This window comes from Branchiostoma belcheri, unplaced genomic scaffold, assembly GCF_001625305.1.
Source record: "Branchiostoma belcheri isolate BF01 breed outbred unplaced genomic scaffold, Haploidv18h27 scaffold73, whole genome shotgun sequence".
In the NCBI taxonomy this organism is placed as follows: Eukaryota; Metazoa; Chordata; class Leptocardii; order Amphioxiformes; family Branchiostomatidae; genus Branchiostoma; species Branchiostoma belcheri.
Genome location: NW_017804387.1, coordinates 1,321,633 through 1,335,436, shown reverse-complemented (window position 1 = coordinate 1,335,436; position 13,804 = coordinate 1,321,633). Strand labels below are relative to the sequence as shown.

General features: G+C 38.5%; 2 protein-coding genes across 2 annotated transcripts in view; one reads left to right on the top strand and one right to left on the bottom strand.

The window, feature by feature from the left end:
- Positions 1-4,065, bottom strand: part of LOC109485137 (syntaxin-binding protein 5-like) — a 104,124-nt gene extending 100,059 nt beyond the window's left edge. The window contains exons 1-2 of the mRNA XM_019788571.1: positions 3,822-4,065; positions 3,600-3,697 (exon numbers count right to left, since the gene is read on the bottom strand). Of these exons, the coding sequence (XP_019644130.1) occupies positions 3,600-3,697; positions 3,822-3,950 (227 nt within the window). The 5' untranslated portion in view covers positions 3,951-4,065. The remainder of the gene's footprint in view (positions 1-3,599; positions 3,698-3,821) is intronic.
- A 277-nt stretch (positions 4,066-4,342) lies between these two features.
- Positions 4,343-13,804, top strand: part of LOC109485193 (methylthioribose-1-phosphate isomerase-like) — a 16,753-nt gene continuing 7,291 nt past the window's right edge. The window contains exon 1 of the mRNA XM_019788642.1: positions 4,343-4,584. Within this exon, the coding sequence (XP_019644201.1) occupies positions 4,453-4,584 (132 nt within the window). The 5' untranslated portion in view covers positions 4,343-4,452. The remainder of the gene's footprint in view (positions 4,585-13,804) is intronic.

The window sequence follows — 13,804 nt, the reverse complement described above, 5'->3', positions numbered from 1 at the left end:
TACTTATTTTTTTTTTTTTGCAAATCAGAAAAAAACGAAGAGGCGAATCCGAGAACCAACAAATTAAATTGGTGTGGCCTTAGAATACTTTATTTTATCAGCAACCTTCTTTGATAAATAAAAAATTATGGCAAATGCTGTTACGTACATTATTCCTTTCAATTTTTAACAATGATAAATTAATGGAATTTCCAAATCAAAATCACTGTTAGACATTCCATAAAACAAGGTTTGTCAAATTAACTTACCTTCTTAATCATTTATGCTCAGATTGCCATAAGCCCTAAAGTCAATATTTTGTTTGCTTTTAAAAGCCACCCTTGGGACGTTGAAACAATTGACATTTTTATTTTGCAAGGTTTTTGTATTATACAAAATTATAGTTTGAAATTGCAGAGTGACCAACATGTGGACTCCAAATGTGTTAGTTATTTAAAGTTTTGACCTGCCTTAAAAAATAATACCAAGCAAGAAGTCGTAGTAGATTTTATTTCAAATGGCAATAAAAATGAAACTGAAAAAAATTTGTACCGACTAAAGGGCTTGAAATGCTGGATTCGTGTGCACCTTAGTGCACCCAATGTTTTTCTGAGGCTGCACCAGTGTACCTAAATATTTTCATAGGTTTACATAATATGTTAAACGTGTAGTAGTATACAGCATATTTGTAAATTCTAAGTGTCAGAAAAATAATATAATCAATGTAGAAGTGCTTTTCTGTAGAAATCAAACATTTCCTAACATTCTTATTTTAACTTATATTTTTCGGGTGCACCTATTCCCAAAAATTAATTCTGAGCCTGAACTACTAGTAGTAGTACGTCCTTTTCCCTCCTCTAGTCAGAAATATCTGCAAGAGACATACTAGCACAATGAACAGTGGACCATAGCTTAACGTTCCGTCCTAAGGACTGCAACCATTTCCAGTAGCGTGCATGTTGGATAAACAACAAAGAATTCAAACCCCTAACCCCTTGGTCCTGAGGCAGGGTGGCTAACGACCTGACTATACACACTGCCAAAGGTGCTTCAATAAGTCATATAAATTTTGCTGCTTCTTATTCATGACAATATGCAAAGTTAGTACATGAAGCTACATGTACTAGTACACTACCAAAAATGCTTTTCCTTGTTTTTCCTTGTACAAAGAAATTGTATCTAGTAGCAGGAAATTTTTCTTTGAACAAGAAATTAAAAAATCCCCAAAGCAAGAAAATTCAAGACACACATGTGTTTTTTTTTAGTTTTCTTGCTGTACATAGCAAGAAAATGATTCTTTCCACAAGAAAATATTTCTTGAACTAAGACTAGTAAGAGCTAACTGTTCTTGAAGCAAGAAAACCATTCTGTACACAAGAAAAGATTTCCTGTAGCAGAAAAAAATTCTTAAGATTCTTGTTGGTGAGCATGATAGTATTAGATATAGAGTTTGCTACTGCTAAATGATAACAACATCATTGTCATACAATGTCGTATATAAAATTAGGACATAAAGTTATAGGACATTACGCGCAGACCGGATCTATTCGGTTCAAACTGGTGACCATACACCAGTAACCAGCCAGCAATGTATGCCTTAATCTGATTGGACATAAATAATTACTACGATCTACGCACTGAACGGAATACATGGCCAAACTGACCAATGTAGAAAAAATATATCTAGCTCAATGTGATAAATAATCTTTTATCTGGGAATAGAACGGTTGCAAAATGTATTGGCCCATAATTCTGGATTACTTGGAAGAATTACAAATTAGATATTGGATTTGAATCTATTAGCGATGTTATCATACGAGGTAGCATTTCAATTAAAGGAGGCTACATTACTGTTTTTTCCTGCCCGGTTGAAAATTAGGTTATGAAGTACTCTGTATCTTCTGCCTGTCTGATTCTGAACGGTAGTTTCATCAGGGCTCTAGCCAGCTCAGAATTTCTTTCTGTAAGCCAAGGTTCATGATAGGACCTGGGGAAGAGTGCTTACAACGTAGCTTGGGGGGTCCAGGGGCAAATTTGGGATTTTCAAGCATTTAAAAATGCAATTTCCCCACATTTGAGAGGCAAATCATGGAGTTGAGAGTGGTTGTTGGATGTCCTTTGGATGTATTTTTTTTATTACTTAATTGATAACCAAGTGACAAAATATATACTTAGTACAATAATTTACATATACACATGAAATGAAACATGCCAAGCGATAAACAGAAATTACAGTTGTAGCCTATAGCTATAGAACATCACGCTCTTGTGAACATTTCTATTCTGCCAATACCCAATTTTATCATTTCTTCTAGTTCCAAACAACTTTGGTATTACATGTACATTGGTTCTCAACCATTTACATAGCAAGATAATAGCTCTAGGCACCGGTTTGAAGTTTTTGTAAAAATTATGATATAATTTGGATGTATTTTAATATTTTTGCCTAAGATTTTTCTCAATTTTGTCCGTCAAGGTTGATGGATTGGTTTAAAATATTTTTCTTTCGTCACACGTTACAAAGTTCCTACAATTGAGGGAAAAACAGGTGCTGGTTAGAGCCCTGAGTTTGATGCATCTCCTGCCTAGAGGAGGTGGAGTATTTGCACCTGGGCTGTCCTACATGATGTCATCAACGCAACCAATTTATGCAACCACACTCCAATACCCCGGGTCACCAAATTAAAGGCTGGCGGGAGGAAGGTTAACGATGCCGGGGTCCCCAAAAACAATTAGCGTGACAACGACAGATCGGGGGGAAGGGACTCGACCCCCCTTCTCTTCCCCGCAATCACGTTAATGTCACCCCCCGCGTGCATTCCCTAACCAGTTCCGTGAAAAATACAATCACATCAATGCACTTGTCATCAGAGCGGACGCCTGCCTTTGTGTAATGTAATGAGAGAGGAGGCTAACTACATTGAAGGCCTGAATCTTTAGCCGGCACAGTGTATTGTGGCTTATTCCGCACACTGTATTCATGAGCCTCCCTTCATTATGCTACCAAACTACCGATCCGCCGGCATCAAACGTCTCTAATCATATGCGCCCTACATTGAGTCATAGCTGATCCCTCGATTGCCAAAATTTCAATCTGGCTGCTTTTCCTCCAAAATCACATCCTAATCATTCTACACAACAAACCAGTAGCACACACAGGTGATATAATCAGCGAAAAGAGTACGTTCCTGCTGCAATAATAAATCTAATATACAGCAAGGTAGGAAAACATGGGGAAACCCTGTTCTGGGCCTCTACAAATATCAGAGACATATACATATGTCTCAAAAGCCTTAGTCAAAGGCTATTTATTCCGCCAGATTGGACTGTTATCAGAGAGACACGTAGCTGAATACCAGCCCTAACCATCGGCGGGGGCCTTGTTATTGAAATGATTGGTTTGGTTTTTAAACATCTCCCGGTCCATCGCAAATATGGGCCCCTCCCCTTTTTCACACCGTATGAAAAGAGAAAGGGGGGATCCTCTGAATTGATTTTGTGCACCTGTACAATGAGGCTCTTCCCGTCCGATTCATTCCCCCGCATCCCACGTCCCGTAAACCTAGTTATCTACCTCGCGGGCGACCGAGGGGCCGCTCTCGGGGGCAGGCGAAGGATACAGCCGAATAGAACCCGACTTGCAACCGATCGCCAGGATGTGTTGAACGGGATCGTACGCCATAGCGGTGGGCTGGTACGGGAAGCCATGTCGGACGGTCTGTTGGGAAAATATCATGTAATATCTCCACGCAATCTTAGAGAGAAAATATGAAATCTGCAATATTTATATTTTCGCAAGAAAAAAAATCCCACCTAGCCAACCTGAGCTGAGCACCGCCTACCTTGCTAACTTGGAAATGCTCGCTACCCAAGGTCTCGGTGATCTCCGTTTCGGGCTTGGCCGGTGGGGCAGAAGACGATGTCAGCCCATCCAAAACCTTCTTGAAGTTGAACTTCTTCATGTTGAGCATTCGGTCCGCGAGAAGTTGGAGGAAAACACACGAATCAGTGGTGTTTTCTGCAGCATAGCCCGTCCATGTTGAGGTTCACCTCAGCATTCAGAATGAAAATAAGGGGAGAACCATTACTTACACCGAGCTCTGATTTACTTTATCCATCCGTGCCAAGGCATGCCATCAAAACCATACAATACGCAGCAAAACTTCTGTTTTACAATAAACAGTATATTTATTCACATAAAAACATTTTAATTTGCAGCTTTTTGTTCATATTCAACCATAAATATCATACAAGGTGAAAAACGGACGGCCCCCAAAGGAAGCAGGTAGGAAATTCGCATGGGACCCTGGGTAAATCTCCCGGATGTCACGCCAAATCTCGCGAGATGAGATGTCGGTGTGTTTTTTTCTGTAGGTCAGAGGTTAGGTGTTTTCTTCCCACGCGGAAAGTTTGCAGTTCGGAGATAGCGTGTATCTCATCTTAAGGGTACTGTCTCTTTGTTCGGCGGGGGAAATGTCCTTACAGGCAATCCGATACAAGCGTGGGGAGCTGCAGCTTCTGAACCAGCTGCTGCTGCCCGATAGGACGGAGTATGACGACGTCAGGACGGTGGAAGACGGCTGGCGGGCGATCAAAGGAATGAAGGTAGACGGTGCCACGCCCCCCTCCCCCTCTGTGGTCCCCTGTTCCCACCTACACAATCATATGCTTATCACATGATGATTATTACAGTGTGGATTAATGTTATATACACCACAGGGGCACATAACATTCAAATTATGTTACACAATTGGAAATTTGGATACTTGTGTGAACAAGGTAACCTCCTTGGAACAAGTCGAGTTAAGTACTGGAAATCTGGATTTTTTTGCGCTACTTCTATATTCACAGTTTTCGTGGTAACTTCTGTACTGCAAACTTGAACAAATGATTTGCTGACTTTCTTTCTTCCGCACCTGCCGCCACCGCAAAGGTCCATTTTTCTCAGACCGCGAACTTTTGCTATGGCGAACATAAAGTGACTTACAGTATAGCGGTGGCAACTCTTGAATCATGCTTTTTTCTTCGTGTCTTTTAGCAAGGAGGTTTCTTTTTAAACCTTCTTGCTTTTAGTATGTACATAGCCCTCAACGTACAAGAGATGTGGAAACCTAAAGCTACATTGGCCAAACTGAACATTTCCCATCAGCTGCATGATGATCCGCTTTTGTCCTGGTTTTGGTCTATCCCGAGCCTCCCTGCAGTTTTATCTCGTAGTTAGGGATGTTCAAATCCCCCAAGTCGGCCACAGCTCGACTAACTATGCTGTAAACACCAAAAAGATGGCTGCCCGGTAGTGTGGACAGCAGCATTCGGCAGAATTGGTCGTACTGTGGCGAATTTAGGGGGATCTGAACATCGCCAACCCGGCCTAGTCTCCAAGTAGAGGTTGTGGGAAAGATCGTTACTTTTCTATAAATGCCCCATTTTTTCTGTTGCTACCCCCATCAATATGTTGTGACAGAAAAAAATGGATATTTATACAAAGGTAACGATCTTCCCTACCAACCTCTGCTTGGAGAGTTACCCCGGCCAACTATGAGGTAAGATAGCCTCCGTAGCAGGCTTATAGAACTGGGGTTTGGTGGTCTTCGGCTGTTGTCTGATTAGCCCAGTTCTAAAAAAATGGGAATAATTCAACCAGGCCGGCTATGTTGTCTTTTTAAAAATTGATAATAATATGCAATCAGAAAATAGCACATAAAAGATCCCAAAGACCCTGAAGACCCCCCCCCCCAAACCCCCAGTTTTTGGCATGCTATGGAGGCTAGAGGTAAGACTGCAGCAAAGCTGAGGGCTGAGAAAAATGAAGGTGTTGATGGAACTATATGTTCACAGTGGCGTTAAGTTCATCGTACATAAGTGACCACAAAAACAATGAACATGAAAGTAACCTCGAAAAAAGTCAGGAATTACGTATACAGTAAGTGACGTGGGAAACCATCAAAAACTTTTCCCATAAATACTTTCTGAAATATATCTGTCTCCACACAGTTTGTTACTGAACACTTTGTAGCCATGGATATAGTCCCAGAGTGCAGCTGACCCAGTTATTACCTTCGCCAAGAAGGTTATGTTTTCAGGGGCATTCGTGTATGTGTGTGTGTGTGTGTGTGTCTGTCTGTCTGTCTGTCTGTCTGTAAACACGATAACTTGAGAAGGCCTTGATGGATTGTCTTGATACTTGGTAGGTGGGTAGGTCTTGATGAGACCTCAAAATGATTAGATTTTGGGCCCCCTAGCGGCTTGTTATGGTACTGCAGCTGAACTTCCGGTTTTGATATCTCATGATCTAGACATGCTAGAGTGACAAAATTTGGATGGTAGGTACCTCTTGTGCTGGGGAAGAAGTGACGTGAGTTTGGGCCCCCTAGCGGCTTGCTCTAGAACTGCAGGGATATATTCTTGAAAATATTCAAAAGGGGATAACTCAAGAACCGATTGACGGATCGTCATGATTTTTGGTATGTAGGTAGCTTACGCGATGTTTAATATAATTATGTGACAATTATGCAAATATGGATGTAATTTGCATAATTTATGGGGAAATTCTATAAATCAGCTGCATTCCATGATAGGACAATTGAAGCTTGTGACATTGGCAATTGACAATGAGAGAAACACAGGAAGATATTGATTATGTTAATAATGACTTAATTTGCATAATTAATGAGAAAATTTTATAATTATGTAATGATAACTGCCTGGAATTTCATACTTGTGGTATTTGAAAGTTCAGTTGACGTGAACATCATTAAACATAATTTATTCAAATCAGGACCTCATTTGCATAATTTATTAGGAAATGCTAGAATGCATTGTTTGTTAATATAAGACTGTCTTTTGGTTGAGATTATGATAAAATGATATAATTCATGAAAATTAGGTTCCTATTTCTTAAAACCGGGGGGGGGGAATAATCTAATCTATAATTTGTCAGTCATAAAGTTTAACATCATTTGGCGAAGGTATGAGATCGGGGAACTCTAGTTTACTTATGAAGCCATTTACAATACGCATACTTTCTCAGACAGCCTAATGTATATGATTCACGTATCATAGCTGCCTAACATTCAATTTTTAAAATTTATCATCTCTGTTAGGTCAGATCCAGAACTAACATCTTGTCTGTTTACTGGAAGGCAGAAAATTTTCTTGGAAATCAGAAGGCCAAGGGAATAAGTTGCAATCCGTGCCAGTGATGGTTTTGTTTCCATACTACATGATTGTCTACAAATGTAGAGCTATACTATAGTGCTTCTTTAGATAGTAGAATCATCACGTCAAAATTTCATGAATGTAAGTAAAAATTTGTCTAAAATGCCTTCTCTTATTGACCATATTGTGACATCACAATTTGTATTTCAAATGATTTAAAAAGGAGACCAAATGCCAATTGTGTTGTCTTTTAATATTATGCCTTGCAAAACAGCAGACAGCCTAGTACTAGTAATAAATAAATTCCATTGACTGAATTATTCCTAGGAGTTACAATTAATCTTTCAATTTATCTTTTCATATATATTCAAATCACTCTTTCCTTAAATATACCGAAAAGTAGTTTAAAGATTGTGTTCAGCGTAATGTAGATAGCAAGATAAGTAAGATAAGATAGCAAGAGTGAGTTCGTAAGATAGTAAGTCTATTCCATGGCAGTGTCTGATCCTGATTGTTGACTAAGCTTTTTTTGATATCTGCACTGTGAAAAACATTTGTTTGTAATCTTAATGCAGTAAGTTCTACTTCAATGGAGCAGAAGTCCAGTGCAACATATACTGTAAATCACAATTTTTAATGGTACTTTTATTTCGCAGTTTTTGCAGTCACTTCTGTCTCATAAACTTATCATTACTGTGAACAAATAATTTGCCGACTTTCTTCTGCATCTGATGTCACCGTGAACATATACTGTAGTTCTGCGAACATGTCTATTTTGCTCAGATTTTTCTACCACGAACATTAAGTGATATACAGTACATTGTCATCTGACGTCATTGTGACTGTAAGTGTTAGCGTTGGTTACGTGTCCTTGGGGCGGTCAGCCATGTGTAAGTAACACGACCACTTATCCTTGCCTCTCCTCGCTAATGGCCACTTCTGTATCCCTACATCACGACTGTTTGACATACAAAGTGCAGTGACAGGGCGTATCATGCCTGATCACTGGTGTATGTCTGTGAAAGACTTTGTCATCCCTTCTGCTCTCAAAGGACTTTGCCTTTTACTGTTCTAGTGTCTACAATGTATGTTTGAAAACCGATTGTACAACGTTTCATCACTCAGGTGTCAGATCATGAAACTAGAAAAATATGTACGTAAGGCCCAGGAAAAAATGTGTTTTCGTGACAGGAACTTGTGGAGACAGTACATGGTGTCACCTGAAGGATGAACTGAACTGAACTGAACTGAACTGAACTGTTTCAGTCCTGAAAAAAATAGGTTCAGTTAACGTTGGCAGGGATTATCTTTTTTTTTAGATTTTGGCAATCTGTAGTGATCCAATACATGAGGACACTTATATTTTCAATGTCTACAATGTATGTTGGAAAACCGATTGTACAACGTTTCATCACTCAGGTATCAGATCATGGAGGTAGAAAAGGTCAATCAGCTCAAAAAATTAATGCCTTGGTGCCAAGTTGGTGGGCAGTTTTTCTTGGGTCAGTCAGCAAACAGGAAACACAACAATTTTTTTCCTGGACCTAATAAATGACTAAAAAAGCATTAGGATAGAAAGTGAATCTCATACTCATAGTCATACTTGTTAGTCCAAAGCTCAGATTAAGAGTCTGTGTGTCATAGGAGCTCTTTGTATGATCATGAGTAGCTGCAGACCAACTGTCAATGATTAAATATTGAGTATTTGGTAGTTTTATGCTGAGAGGCTGCCTCAATAAAGAATACTTACGTCAAAATAGGGCAATTGAAAACATTTTCATGTGATTGTAATATACTTCCCCTTTTCAACATATTTGTGCAGTTATCTCACATTTCTGACATTTATGATTGGTGCTAAAACAGTCCACACCAGGCGCAGTCAGTTTATGGTACCACCACAAACTCACCACCATTTTGTGGTGCCACCACAGACTACCAGAATGTAAACAAACATGGCTGACAGTTGTGCTTCCAGCACTCCTAAGGCATCTTATTTTGGCACCTCCACTTCTTGAATTAGGCACTTACGATGTACTTGCAACAGAGTAGGGTTTATTCCATTTACTTGGTAAAGAAATTTGGTGACCAGAAAATTGACTTTTTGTATCATCTAAAATTTCTGGTGACCCTTTAAACCATGTGAAACAGACTTTGGAGTAATCACTTTTTGGAGTCAGTGTACAAAATACTTTTTTGAACCAAGTTGCCCATCAGAATTTTAGGTTGCCCACCTATAAGTTACTACTTTCCTCAAATTAAGTAATGTTACATACATAAGCCTTTGACAACAGCCTTTAGTTAACTTATACTAGTAATAGCCATTAAATGATTAATACCTAAAATTTAAAAAAAGCATCTGCCGGATATAGTGGTGCAAGTGGGCATGATTTGGAGGGAGGGGCATTCTTAAAATCCAGGTAGCACACTGGGCTACCTAGGTTAAAAAATAGGTTGCCCCAAGTAAAATTTGGTTGCCTGGGGCAACTGGGTAACCAGGTATTTTGCACGCTGCTTTGGAGAAAAGAAAACTTTCACTTAGGGCAATAAAATGCTTCTGCCTATACATGATTAATTTTTACATAATGATTTGTCTTCAGAAAAAGTATTCCTAACGCTATATACTATCTTGTATCTTCCCGGTCCCATTGCTAATTCTCACTAATGAAAAACAAATTATTGTTACAGGTATTATAAGCTGTATAATTCCAAATTTATTATGTCAGCTTCCAGAATAGATTAGAGAAAACCTTTTCATCGTAGCATTAGAAATGTAATGATATTAATATTGTAGTAATTCCTGTCTGATGTAATAGATGAGATTGTATTATATGATATATATGTAAATGACTTGGTATCAAAAAGGATTTAACATTATCTCTCTGCCTTATTTGGTATACGTGTATACAAACTGAGTTATTATGAAAATTATCTGTATATATAAATAATATGTATTTTTGAGACTTTTGCATTTTAACTCACAGAGGTCAGCTATGTTTTACAATATTTGCTGTAATAACTATTTTTTTTATTTCTTTATTGTTTATTTTTATTTGCGCATAGAATAGAACATTATAGTCAATATGTAAGGTATGATGTACAGAATATGCAGGAGAAACTGAAAACAATTATGGATAATTATACACAAGAAAATTACAGACAGACTAACTAATTAATGAAATATTATTAGGCCAGACCAATTTAATTTCTTGGTTAACGGATTCACCCGCTTCATTTTTTTCTGATTTACAAAAAAAATCAGAATCAACTGCAAAATGCTCATATTTTGCCCTGAACAGTTGAAAACAGTTCTTTTCTTCCTAGTTGTTACAGTTATTCCATCTTTCAATGCTGTGGTATCATTAAAAGTTCAAAATTCATTGTTTAAATTTTGAACCAGCCTGGTGTGTTGACTTCATGGCTCCTATCATACCATTTTTGGCCATAATAGAATGCCTAGGCCTGTTTTTATTTTTTTTTTCATCCACCCGCTCCATTATTTTTGTAGAAAAATCCATTAACCAAGAAATTAAATTGGTGTGGCCTTATAGTGGAGGGGCAGTGAAGGGCTCTTGCAGTCTGCATTGTAGCCGACCGATGATGATGATGATGAATAATGTTAACTTTGCTCTATATATTATGAAATATCTAGATTAATCAAATGGAAGACCTTTTGCTTGGTTCCACACAGTAGATATTCAGGTGACAGTCGCGTGACACTCATCAGAAATGTAGACAAGCAACAAACAGTGCTCAAGTCAGATTAGCCTCAATAAGGAACCAACAGATCATCTGTGTGATAGCATGTGGAATCTAGGTTTAACTTTCCTTTTGTAAACCTGAACAGCAAGCAAATTGATTTTGGAATTGCATGACGGAGAATTTGTCAGGTAGGATCAGTGTTCTAGGTGGCATCCCTCTTTCCGTTATTTGACATAATTTCGCCACTCGTGACAAAGATTTTGCCCAATCGTTTTAGTTTGATGGACAAAAATCGGTGTAGAAAGAGATGTCATTAAACTAGAATGTACTGCACCTGCGCAAAACCCGTAAGGTATTGTGCATAGCACTTCGGCAGAACGTCTCGCATAAGGTCGTATTTAAGCATGTAAGGTTACCGTAACATCCTGTCTGTAGTTTCCAAATGTTGTGTTGGAAAACATATTGTCTGCAAGAGGCAAAATTCTGATGCAACAGTGACAAAAAAATCTGACGAAAACCATGAAAAATCTGGGTTTGGCGCAGGCGCAGTACGACATGCTCATTAAACTAAAGCCCTGGTCACAACCCGCTGTACGTGCTTTTTGTCCATACGTTTTTTGGGAGGCTACATGTACGTCTGCTATGTTTTTTCTGAAAATGTGGGGAAGGAGTGGCGTCGACGCACGTCACTCACACGTCACTCACACAGTTTCGCAAGGTGTAAGAGTGTGGTCTATCTGCACGCCACGTCTGGCCGTGAACGGTTGCGTGCATCGTACGTTGCACAAGTGGTAAGTGAGTTGTACGTGCTTAGAACGTACGATCTCTGTGCGATTGCAAATTTGCCCCACAAAATGCAGGAAACAGTGTTCCAGAGGGTCAAGATTCAAAATATTCCCAGGGGAGCATGCCCCCTGCGAATGTGGAGCCTTCAGCATTTGACATGATGTTACATCAAACAAAATTGAGATGATGGGAACAAAATCAAGCTGGCTAGAACTTTGGTAGGCTACACATGTGGGTCATAGATCAAAGTGTACTAGTTTAAGATTATCAGTGTCATAAATCTCTTTCAAAAGCACATTATACTAATTTGTAATATATTTCTCTATCACTATACATGTATATGTATTATATATATATTCTTCATGATTTATAAAAGACTCCATACCTTTGCCATTGCAATATAACATTAATTGTAACTCAGTGGAAATTACTTAATTTGCATTTCTATGACTTAAAATTCTTCCTTGTATGTAATTTACATGAATCAATAATATGTTGCATTACTAAGGAAAGCCGCCAGGGCGCCCCAAAATGTTGTCACTTCTTGGATTGATCAAGACAAAATTTGATGAATAGTGGTTCTAAAACAACAGCACAACTAAGTAGTATTAAGGGAAACAAGGACAGTTTGGGCCAAAATATGAGCATTTTAGAGTTGATTCAGAATGTACCTGAATAATATTTTTTTTTGCAAATCAGAAAAGCAAATGAAGCGGGCAAATTCGATCACCAATTGATTAACTTGGCCTGGCCTAGCTAAAAGAATAAAAGTCGCAAATATAATTGGCCATGCATGTCATGGTAGATATTCTATTCTGTACTTACTCAGCCAAATATTACATATACTGCATTGTCAATACCTTGCTGCAGCTTTTAACTGAAAATTGCCCGAAGGTCCCAGACATCAGTAGAGGGAAAATTAGGTCAGCATATTGATCAGATAAAACCTGTAACTTCTCTCATAACTGGTCGTGTGTCTCTGTAGTGTAATTAAGCAGGTTAGGGACTGGGTCTCTGGTCCCACTCACTCTCCATATATAAGGCCACACCAATTTAATTTCTTGGTTAACGGATTTTTCTAGAAAAATAATGGAGCGGGCGGGCGAAAAAAATAAAAAGTAAAAGCAGGCTTAGGTATCCTATTATGGCCCAAAATGGTACGATAGGAGCCATGAAGTCAACACACCAGACTGGCTCAAAATTTAAACAATGAATTTTGAACTTTTAATGATACCATTGTATTGCAAGGTGGAATAACTGTTACAGTAACAACTACATGTAGGAAGAAAAGGACTGTTTTCAACTGTTCAGGGCAAAATATGAGCATTTTGCACGTGATTCTGAATTTTTTTTTTTTTTGCCAATCAGGAAAAAATGAAGCGGGCAAATCCGTTAACCAAGAAATTAAATTGGTATGGCCTAATGGACCCGGATTAAAAAGGTCGCCAGCACAGAGCGACAGAATGACACCACCGATTCTCGCGCTGGAAAGGTCGCGTCGTGTACTCCAATATGGTAGATTGGATGATCTGGGAGGTAATTAACACTGAGCCTGACAGTAACACAGGGCTGGGCACATATTGACCATATTTGTACTGCCATTGGTGTGATGATACAAAGGGCAATTCGGGACAGTCATTGACTTGCCAGTTGCAGATATCTCTAAACAGGGAAATAAGCGGCGGCTCCCTCATGTAACCAGCTAGCTCCCTCATACCAATTCTCACCAATTCTATTTATAATTAGTCTTTCTCAAAATGATCTTTTTCAAGTAAAGATGTAAAAACATAAAAACAATGCATTCTACTTTAATTTCTAGCATTACTGTTTGCAGATAGAAATATTATTAACATGCAATTTTGCGTGTTGAAAATATACATTGTTTTCTTCAACAAGAAAAGAAAAAAATTTAAATACATTTTTTTTATTTCTTTGTGTAAAAAATTTGTTGGTGCACTTTTGTGTTTCCTACATGAAGTTACTGTGCTACTGACGTCTACCATATTCAATTTTGCATGTTCTGGTTTTTTTTTTAATTGCATGTAAAATTTTTGCTAACATGCAATTTTTCATGTAAGGCCACGCCGATTTAATTTTATGGATGACATCCGCGCGCGCATTGATTTTCGCCTGTTCTCAAAAAAAAAAAAAAAAAGTCCTCCGAGGCCCTCGGCCGTCGGCT